Below are 11,650 nucleotides of genomic sequence, written 5' to 3' on the forward strand. Positions count from 1 at the left end.
AGCTGACAATGACTTATAATAAGTTGCTGTTAAACCATCCGTCCCAGGAGCTTTACCAACTTTCAATTGTTTAATTGCATTTAAAATTTCATCTGTTGTAATCTCTTCATCCATAATTTTCTGCTGCTCCACTGTAAGTTTATATATAGGTGAAGATTGTAAATATTTATCAATATCTTTGCTATTTATAGTCTCTGAAAAATATAAATGCGAGATGGACCATTTCTGGCTTTTTTGCCTTCATCAGTTAGCCATACCCTTTATGGGATTCGAACCTGGGCAGTTATACATACTAGTCAGTGATTTAGCCACTGAGCCACAGGTTCTCTTCCCCTGGAGAAAATTTTCGAATGTGCTTATCTCCATGGAATGAAGCTTGAAGGAGAGAGATCCTTGGTAGAAGTCCAATGTGGTTTCTAACTGTTGACTCATTAATGCAACATCTATCTGTGCTGTCATAATCCACACTTTTCCATCACATGCCTTTTCATCACATCTATCACTTTCAGCAGATAATAGACTGCTCAACAACTTCATTGTCAACGTATCTCCATAAACAACCATTATACTCGCATTGCTCTGTGTAATATGGACATTAAGTCTTTCAATCAGATCAAAGATTTTATGCCAATCATTCACCCTTTGTTTCTCCCGACGTGGCACTCTTTGAATGAAAGCTGAACAGATTCCATTCTGAGAGAACAGGGCCTCCAAGGTAATCAGAAAATGTTCTCCCTTGTCACAATCCTCAGCAAAGAGGCCAATCCAGGTCCAACCAAAATACTTTAGCAGGGAAACAATGCCTTGGATCTGGTGGTCTTCATTGAGGGTCATACGGAAGAAGGAAAGATTGTGTCTATTTCTCCATTCAGGGGCAAAGGATCCATGTGCCAGCTAAGTAGAGAGGAGATGCTTCAGAAATGACTATGCAGATTGTCAGTCATCCAGGTCATGGTTGTCCCAAAGGTGTTTTTTCAAAAGGCAACTGGACTTTCTTTTTTTTCTTTGAAGACATTTTGCTTCTTATCCAAGAAGCTTCTTCTAAAGAGGAAGAACTGAAGAAGCTTCTTGGATGAGAAGCAGAATGTCTTCAAAGAAAAAAAAAGAAAAAAGCACCTTTGTTTCAGAAGTGAGTTAGAAGAAGGTTCTGCCAGTCACTTTCACAGTATGACCTTAAGGTTTTTCATTCAAACTCCTTTGTAAAGCTACATATTTGTACCATGGGAGACTCTGCTGATCTTTAGTAGGCAGAGAAGAGCAATAAAGATGATTAAGGGACTGGAGGTTAAAACATATGAAGAACAGTTACAGGAACTGGCATGGCTAATGTAGTAAAGAGAAGGACAAAGGAAGATATGATAGCAGTATTCCAATATTTGAGGGGCTGTCACAGAGAGGAGGGGGAAAACCTATTTTCCAAAGTACCTGGAGGCCAGACAAGGAATAACAGATGGAAACAGATCAAGGAGAAATTCAACCTAGAAATAAGAAGAAATTTTCTGGCAGTGAGAACAATCAACCATGGGACCGTTTGCCTTCAGAAGTTGTGGGAGCTTCATTACTGGAAGCTTTCAAGAAGAGACTGGCCTGCCAACTGTCAGAAATGGTGTAGGGTCTCCTGCTTGGGCAGGGGTTTGGACTAGATGACCTACAAGAACCCTTTCAACCCTGTTGTTCTATACCAGGGGTGTCAAACTCAATTTCATTGAGGGCCGCATCAGCATTGCGGTTGCCCTTGGGGGGCCGGGTGGGTGTGGCCAGGGTGGGTGCAGCCTACTGGGTGGGCATGGCCAGCTCTACATCGTTCACATCAAGAGTGCCTGTGGGGGCCTGGGCAGGAGTGGGACAGATCTGAGGGTCTCTGGCAGAAGGAGATGGGACTGGGGCAAGCACCAAGGCATGGTGCATTTCTTCATTCCTCACAAAGGGTGACACCTCCCTAGCATGTATCCAGGGGGTGGGGCCAATGGGGCAGGGGCTGCTTTCTTGCTGTTTCTGGAGGGCCTTGTGGAGCTAAGACTGAATGCGTTTCAGCATAGATGGCCCCCACAAAATTGTACATTGGCTCCTGGCCGGCCTGGACCAGGGCCAAGGCAGCGAGAGCCGTTCTCTCACTTTTTCCAGAATGGCTTCATGGGCCACATGAAACCACTTCATGGGTCACATCCAGCCCCCAGGCCTTGTGTTTGACATCTCTGTTCTATACTATTCATAGGTCCTGACTAAAACTGATGATGAGATGTAGATCTTCATGCCTGGTTAACAGTACTTTAGAAACATAGAATTCTGTAGGTGAAATAGAGTCTGAAGTTCATCCAATCCAATTTCTTGCTTAGTGGAGGATCCACGTAGACTATCTCTTTCCCACAGAAGTCAGATATATTTGCTGGCCTGAAGACAGCTTTTAGGAGTGATGGTGTTTACTAATTGCCTTGTTTCAAATACAAAAAGGTGGGGAGCAGCAGCTGGAATGGAAATCACAAAATCTGACTCTACAAAAGAATGTTCAGCAGCAAGCAAATTTAGGAAATAAGGTTATCCCATCAGTGGAAGAGAATTGTGCCAGATGTAGGAAAGGCAGGCCCCCATGGAAAAGTATACAGAGGGAAACTGGGAGAGGAGGTAGGACTACAAAAAGGTTCTCAATTATAAGAAAATACCTCCATAGCCAGCTAATATTACAAAGAAAGAACTTCAAAACTATTAGCAAAAATTAAAATCAGTGTATCAGAATAAGGTTTTTGGTACTGCAAGGTGTAAGAGGCAATCAGAAAGGTTCCTCTCTTTCCATTGCTTATATATCTCCTTACAATTGGATTAAATTCTGGTTTCATCTCATAAATCTCTTTCTGGTTTTTATTTTTTAGAGTCTAGACTAAATTCTATAGAAGCAACTGTTGGATTTGTGCTCACTTTCCCACCCGTGTGTAGAGATGACTTCGTCACTAGAGTATCATTTAAGACCTTATCAGATGCTAATAGCTGAACCAAAGATATTACAAGTGATGTATACATGGGTGATTTAAAATGTTACAATATCCAAGTAAACTATAGGTCTGTTCTCTTTACAGTGTAATAATTCCATATTTTATGCATGGATATGTTGGAGAAGACTTCAGAGTCCTTTGGACTGCAGAGAGATCAATAAAATCAACTCTGATTGTTCTTTGGTAGAACAGATACTGAAGCTGAAGCTCAAATATTTTGGCCACCAAATGAGAAGAGAGGAGTCATTGGAAAAGACCCTGATGTTAGGAAAGATGGAAGGCAAAAGGAGAAGGGGACAACAGAGGATGAGATGGTTAGAATATGTCATCAATTGAATGAACATGAATTTGGGCAAACTCCAAGAGACAGAGGGGGCTGTTGTGCTATGATCCATGGTGTCGCAAAGAATGGGACACAACTTACCAACTGAACAACAGCAACAACTGGCAATAGGCCATATGTTTAAGGCAAGTCCCCCTTCCAAAAATGTATTAGGGACATCAATACCATAAGATCATAACTTATTGGGGAGAACCTGCTCAGGAACTGCTACTACCCATTGCTAAACAGAAAATATGCTTATTTGCAGTTTTTCTTCGATGGGAGAGACTGGAAACTCTGCAGCTTTGGGATTTTCTTGTCTTTTCTGCAACCAAAAAAAACCTGGGATATATGAGAGCTTTCATGACTGGACATAATGATTTTGGAAGACAATGCAAATCTTCTGTTCTGTAGATTATGATCAAGGAACTAATGGACAGGCAAAACAACCTGCCTCCAGAAGTTGTGAATGCTCCAACATTGGAAGTTTTAAAAAAAAAGATTGGACAACTATTTGTCTGAAATAACATAGGGTTTCCTACCTGATCATGGGGTTGGACTGGAAGACTTCCAAGATCCCTTCCAACTTTATTATTATTATTATTATTATTATTATTATTATTATTATTATTATTATTATTATTATTATTATTATTATTATTATTATTATTATTATTATTGTTGTTGTTGTTGTTGTTGTTGTTGTTGTTGTTGTTATTATTATTATTATTATTATTATAATAAAACAACAACAGAGGATAGGAAAATATTATGAACCCTTTAAAAATTGCATCATGAGAAACCTTCCAGTCAGGGATAAATACCATTCCTTGTAAGAGACACATAGACAAGCACACATAGTTAAAAGCACACATACATACACAGGAAAAGATATATACAAAGATACACATGACATGGGTAGAAAGAACAGAACAGATATCAGATAAAGGGTTCAGCTCTTGTTCAACAAGAAAGTGCATCAACAAGAGACAGATAAGCCCTATTCCACCAAGCTGTGCATGACATATAAGCTGCCATACATATAACACGTGAAAAGAAAAGGTCACTGATAAGTGATTACTTGGTTGACTGGATGATCCAGGGAAACCACCTGAGAAAAAGGTCTGCTCACAAGATTAATGGAACACTGTGATTTCTGCTCCCATTGTCCACTATATATTACTCTTAAAAATAGTCCAAAAAATTGATTTGCCATGGCATCCCTTCTAAGTTGAGAGATATAGATGGTGGTTCCTATAAAGGGAGATAGATAGATAGATAGATAGATAGATAGATAGATAGATAGATAGATAGATAGATAGATAGATAGATAGATAGATAGATAGATAGATAGATAGATAGATAGATAGATAGATCTCAACACAAGCTTTTCCATGCAGCCATTTTTAGATGAGAAGTGAAAATAGTTCTGCTTAAAACTGTCCCTTCTTTACCATTTCCTATATACTTGCTGTAATATCTAGGATATGATCTGGCTTTTGTTGGAACACCATGCACACACACACACACACACACACACCACAAAAAAACAGCAGAATAAATATATCAATATATCAAATCAAAGCATCTCAACCAACAGAAGTCTGACCTGTGCAACCTTGTACATCATTAAGATGTCTGCCACCTGGAAGGAAATATCAGAAGTTAATCCTGCAATCACAGCTATCACATTTTTCTTGGAGTTGCAGTTGTAATTGAGGACAAATCTCTGTGACTTGAGGAGAACCTGCAGAACACTGTGATAGAAAAGTTTTTCTTGGTTGTAGCTGTCCACAATGCAGAATCCAAGGGAGATGTTAGCTAAGATCTTCGTATTCCTATTTATTTCATTTATTGCAAATGCTAGGACTAAATTGTGCTAGTAAAAATTAGAGATCATTCTGAAAATAGAACGATATACATATGTCACATGAAAAAGAACCACAAGGATCAAACTTTACCATTTATAACACTCTACACACTATGAAAGAAAAGCCATGATCCTCAGGCATGCCTAACCACACTTGATATTTGTGTCCACAAATAACAATTCATGGCAGGGATGCAGGGAAAGACCATGGAGATGCTCATTAAAGATCCAAGAATTGAGTTTTACTGGAGGGAGACTTTAAATTAAGCCAACCTTGGACAGACTGGATGATTCCTTAGGAGATCATCTAAGAAAGATCACCGAGGAAATCAAAAAATTTCAGAATTGTAGTTTTTTACTGGGGGGAAAGTCATAGAAAAAGTGAAAATCATGGTTTTCTTGCCAGTGAAATAGAAATTCATGATGCCACCAGAAGTCACAGTTGTCTCAAGGTTGATCAGATTAGCTACTTAATAATCCAATATCTCAGGGGCTGCCATAAAGAAGAGGGAGTCAAGCTATTTTCCAAAGCGCCTGAAGGCAGGACAAGAAGCAATGGGTGGAACCTAATCAAGGAGAGAAGCAACCTAGAACTAAGGAGAAACTTCCTGACAGTTAGAACAATTAACCAGTGGAACAACCTGCCTCCAGAAGAAGTGAATGCGCCAACACTGGAAGTTTTTAAGAAGAGACTGGACAGCCATTTGTCCGAAATGGTATAGGGTTTCCTGCCTGAGCAGGGGGTTGGACTAGATGACCTCCCAGGTCCCTTCCAACTTTACTATTATTATTATTACTATTATTTCAAAGCTTACTGATATCCTAACCTACTCCCAAGATCATGGCACAACTGGGATAAATTTTAGTAGTTATTATTTGGAGGAGATAACAACCAAGAAGTCTAATAACTATGAGCTGGACTGGGAGGTTTAAAAGAAAAAAAGAATATCTTCCCACTAAATTGTTTACAACAAAATTGCATTCACGTCCAAAGTTTTGTGATACACCATAAATGCATCACAGTTAACATGCAGTTAAAGAAAAATATCTCTGTTTTAGTCAGAGTAACATATCCAAATGAAAAGGATATTGCCAAATGGTGTTGGAAAGTCCTGGATATTTCAAACAGTAAAACTCTTTACAAGGCATTCAGAGGAATTTCCATACCTTTTTATCCTTAGAACTTCTAATGAAGGAGGAAATTTGAAATTATACATAGAGTCAAGTGGAATAAGCTGAGATGTGATTCCACCAATGACATAGTGCCCAGGTTGATAGGACTCATGTGGAAAAGAGACCTGCTCAGTCCTACCCATTGCTTTGCATACTAAGTGAGGAAACATGAGTAGGAATATCATGTGCTGCACCATTTGGACATTCCTCTCTCTTTTTAGATACATCTCTGGAGTCATATGATGTATGCTGTCTACTTAGAAGGCTTCAACGGGAGGTAGTGAATATTCCTTTGCTGGAGATCTTGAAACAGAAAATTAATGGTGATTTGCCACAGATGTGCAGAAGATCTTCCCCTATGAAATGGGTTGGATTAGATGAGTTCTAAAATTCCTTCCAAGTCTGGGATTCTATTACTTTAAGAAAAGATCATCAAAATGAAACAATGTTCTTCCTTCCCTCTCTCTCTCTTTCATCAGCAGAAGCACAATGCATGCCTAAGGGAAACCAGGAGAGATTTGAAAGAGATAAATGTAGAAATCAGGAAAGGGGACAGATGGCAAATTAACTTATCTGAGTAGGACCTTTGCTCCAATCTTCAATATCAACACTGAAGTGTTTTTCTAAATCACCCTGCACATGTAGTCATTGTTTTATCATGGTCTTTAAAAGTCACCTGAATGGGGCCAAGCAAAATAAATGATAGTGGTTTCAGTAATAGCAAGAGAAATAACTGCATCAACCAAGGTCAAGTCAAAATAATAGCTTTGCTTGTAAACATGCTGTCCAGTCCCACCCATATTCCCCTTCCAAGTTAAATTAATAATATTGTTTTCACTTTCCAGATAATAGGAGTGATCTTGTCTCCATAGAAAATGAATACCTTTTTTTTAAAAAAAAATGATATATTTTAAGGAGACTCAGGCTGGTCTGGAAAAGGTTGAGACCATGTCAAAAATATTGTTAAAAAGATTGAGAAGATTCCCTCAGACAATTGTTTTTACATTTTTACATTTTTATAGCTACATGCCAAATGCTTCACCCATGTTTTACTCTCCACCCATATTAAAAGATTAAATACATTATATATATATTTGTGTTTTTTAGTGTAATTAAAGACTATATATATATTATAATGATAAAGTTGGAAGGGACCTTGGAGGTCATCTAGTTCAACCCCCTGCTCAGGCAGAAAACCCTATACCATTTTGGACAAATGGCTGTCCAGTTTCTTCTTAAAAACTTCCAGTGTTGGAGCATTCACGCTTCTAGAGGCAGGTTGTTCCACTGGTTAATTGTTCTAACTGTTAAGAAGTTTCTCCTTAGTTCTAGGTTGCTTCTCTCTTTGGTTAGTTTCCATCCGTTGCTTCTTGTCCTGCCTTCAGGCGCTTTGGAAAATAGCTTGACTCCCTTTTCTTTGTGTCAGCCCCTGAGATATTGGAACACTGCTATCATACCCAAATCCATCAACCGTTCCTTATATTTTTTAGCCTCCAGTCCCCTAATCATCTTTGTTGCTCTTCTCTGTACTCGTTCTAGAGTCTCAACATCTTTTTTACATCGCGGTGACCAAAACTGGATGCAGTATTCCAAGTGTGGCCTTACCAAGGCATTGTAAAGTGGTATTAACACTTCACGTGATCTTGATTCTATCCCTCTGTTAATGCAGCCTAGCACTGTGTTAGCCTTTTTGGCAGCTGCAGCACACTGCTGGCTCATATTTAGGTGATTGTCCACTAGGACTCTGAGGTCCCTCTCACAGTTACTACTATTGAGCAAGGTACCCCCTATACTATATCTGTGCATTTGGTTTTTCTTGCCTAAATGTAGAACTTTACTTTTTTCACCGTTGAATTTCATTTTGTTAGATAGTGCCCAGTGTTCACGTCTGTCCAGATCCTCCTGTATCCTAAGCCTGTCTTCTGGAGTGTTGGCTATTCCTGCCAGCTTGGTGTTGTCTGCAAATTTGATGAGTTCCCCATCTATCCCCTCGTCCAGATCGTTGATGAAGATGTTGAAGAGCACTGGGCCCAGAACAGAGCCCTGGGGCACCCCACTACACACTTCCCTCCATGTACATGTGGTTCCATTGAGGACCACACGCTGAGTACGGCCGGTCAGCCAGCTACAGATCCATCTGGTGGTGATGCTGTCTAACCCACATTTTTCTATCTTGTCAAATAGTACGTTGTGGTCTACTTTGTCAAATGCCTTACTGAAGTCCAAGTAAATTATATCCACAGCATTCCTCTGATCCACTAATTTTGTCACTTGGTCAAAGAATGCAATAAGATTTGTCTGGCATGATCTGTTTTTGACAAACCCGTGTTGGCTTTTAGTAATGACTTTGTTTGCCTGTAGGTGTTAGCTGGTTCGTTGTTTGATTATCTTTTCCAGAATCTTCCCAGGTATTGAGGTCAGCGAAACGTCTTTAAAGAAAAAATCAAGAAAGTCCAGTTGCCTCCTGAAAAAGCACCTTTGGGAAAATGTGGGATCATTAGGTCAGATGGTGGGAGAGTTGGTCTTTCCTCAAAAAGACCCATTGGCATTTACATGCTGCCATCCAACATCATTTGCAATACATTGTTGGAGAAACACAACCATTGAAGAATTTGGGGGACAATTCTAGAAGGATTATTGCATAGCTATAATAATCACTTCCTAACTTTCTGATAAAATATATAATCATACGGTGAACTGAAACTGGTAGAGGATACTGTAATATTTGTTAATTGTCATTTGTGGGTGGAAGTTTTAACTGGGTTACAAACACGGTTAGCTATTTTTAAAAAAATTCAAAAGGACAAGCAGGTTCATATTTGTAAAGTGACTTGAAACAAGTGAAGTAATTATATTGAATTGGCTCAATATATCCTGGTAAAGCTGAAGATTAGGGAGGCACTGCTGCCTTGTTGGAGACAGGAGGTTAGAACGAACAGTGAGCCTCACCTATTTTATTTTTGCCAGTTTGTTTTCTAATATAGCATATAATGAGCAAAAGTGAATAAATACCAGTAAAAATAGAGCAGGGATTAACATATTGAGGAAAATAATGTATAATGTTTAGGCTCTAAGGAAAAAGCAGCAGTTGAGGAATATTTCTTAATTGAACATGGAGATGTCCTACTGTCAGCTTTGAAAGCACAACTTTTTAGATAATTAGGAACCAACAGCAATTGATATTCTTTACCATGGAAGTGTTGAAATATAGAAGACAATACTGTATCCCTGCACAATTTGGCTCAATTGTTTCAAGTAGCATGGAACCCATACAGTATGTCAGTCTAGACCAGGGATGTCAAAATGCTGGCCCACGGGCTGGATGCGTCACAACAAAACCGTGCCCACCCCATTGCCAGCAATGGGAAAAAAGTCACGATATATCGTGACATGTCACGTGATGTTGCGAGTTTGACACCCCTGATCTAGACACTTAAGAAGAGCAGATGAATCATTTTGTTTAATGCTTGCAACTTACACTTTTTTCTTGAAGAAATTTAGAAATATGAAAAGTCTTCCAAAATATCTTCCCAATTCTACTTCTCCAAGTATTTTAACCATCAGTCACTTATTAAGTGACCCAAAAGACAGAAAGATGCTGATCAGCTATACAAAGTAAAATTGCCAGGTTACCAATGTTTCAGAGATAATTATAGTCCTTATAAATATCTGAAATCAGTCTATTATCCATGTAGGGAAAACATCAAAGCATCTCTGCTTAATGGAACACATATTGAAAATCAGATGGTATAAATACTTTTAGAATAACATGGGGGCACAAAGGGGTTGATCTATAAGGTTCATTTTCAGAGATTCTCTTCCTCCTCTCCATAACAATAGAGTGAAGATGTTGGTCCTTCTGTTTTTCTTGCTGCACAATGTAACTATTCTGAGATGCCATTCAAGTGATGCTTTCCTTGTTCCACACGAGTGGTTCCAGCCTGGTGATCCCATCATTGGTGGGATGGTGTCTCAATTTTTTTACAACTTTATTGAAATTGAATTTAAGGAACATCCTTCTCTAAAACCTTATCCCTTAACATTGTAAGTTTTTTTTTTCCTTCAGATGTCTTCCCGTAGAATTTCTTATATGATTAAAAACTGTATTGAGCATAATGCAGATGTTGTATCTATTTTAAACCTTCTTTGTGTTTTCAGTATATCTGGTTGTGGGAAAGGAAATATTTCTTTACATTAAGTTAAAGTCTTTCTCATGAAAATACTTTGAAGATTTAAAGTCTTTTTCATTCATACGTTAAATGTTCTTCAAAGGACTTATTGAAGTTTTTTGAAGAACATTTAATGAGCTGAAGGATTTTTTTTTTTAAAAAAAATCTCCATTACCACTTCTCACAAAACATCCAAGACATAAATAAATGATATTTGCTGTTCATATTCTGTTTATGTGCTAAGCTGATAAATGTAGTAAATAAATAAATAAATAAATAAATAAATAAATAAATAAATAAATAAATAAATAAATAAATAAATAAATAAATAAGTAAATGCAGTAAATGCAGTAAATGCAGTAAATGCAGTAAAATGTAGTAAATAAATGTAGGGAAAAAAGCTTACTATTCTCTCTGCTTTAGTGCAGGGGTCTTCAAACTTGTCCCTTTTATGACTTGTGGACTTCAACTCCCAGAATTCCTCAGGCACGCTGGCTGAACATTTGAAGTTTGAAGACCCCTGCTTTAATGATTATTTATTGCAAGCCATGAAAATACATGGAAATAAATTATTCCAGGATTTTATTATTTGCATTTATCATCTTCCTACATCCATGAGAGATGGAAATCTTTGCTATATATTTAGAAATGATGCCACATTATAAGATTTTTAAAATTACTTCTTCAATGGGGGGATTTAACTATTGGCAGTGTAATAACCAAATTCTATCAGCACGTCCTTGCCTTGGCCTTTGCTGTGAAGAAGATCAATGAGGACTCCCAGATCTTACCTAATGTCACTCTCGGGTTCCACATCTATGACAGTTACTACAACCCAAGGATGATCTATCGCACCACTCTGGACCTGCTTTTCAAATCTAAGGGATTTTTTCCTAACTACAAATGTGATAACCAGAAGAATCTCATGGGCATCATTGGAGGGTTAGATGCCTCTACTTCTTCCTATATGGCAGAAAGTATAAATCTCTTCAAGATTCCACAGGTAATTTGGGGGAGAGCAGTAAGAGAGAAACTTCTTTTGTAATGAACATTAAGAGAATAAGAAAATAAGAGAACAAATGAATAACAGAGTTGGAAGGGTACATAGAGGGTCTTCTAGTCCAACCCA

General features: G+C 38.2%; 1 protein-coding gene across 1 annotated transcript in view; it reads right to left on the reverse strand.

Annotated features, from left to right (window-relative positions):
• LOC107283352 (vomeronasal type-2 receptor 26-like) overlaps nucleotides 1–834 on the reverse strand; it is a 10,208-nt gene extending 9,374 nt beyond the window's left edge. Inside the window, exon 1 of the mRNA XM_029283190.1 lies at nucleotides 570–834. Within this exon, the coding sequence (XP_029139023.1) occupies nucleotides 570–834 (265 nt within the window). The remainder of the gene's footprint in view (nucleotides 1–569) is intronic.
• Nucleotides 835–11,650: the final 10,816 nt, after the last annotated feature.

Source organism: Protobothrops mucrosquamatus, unplaced genomic scaffold (assembly GCF_001527695.2).
Source record: "Protobothrops mucrosquamatus isolate PMUCROS unplaced genomic scaffold, P.Mucros_1.0 scaffold34, whole genome shotgun sequence".
NCBI lineage: Eukaryota > Metazoa > Chordata > Lepidosauria > Squamata > Viperidae > Protobothrops > Protobothrops mucrosquamatus.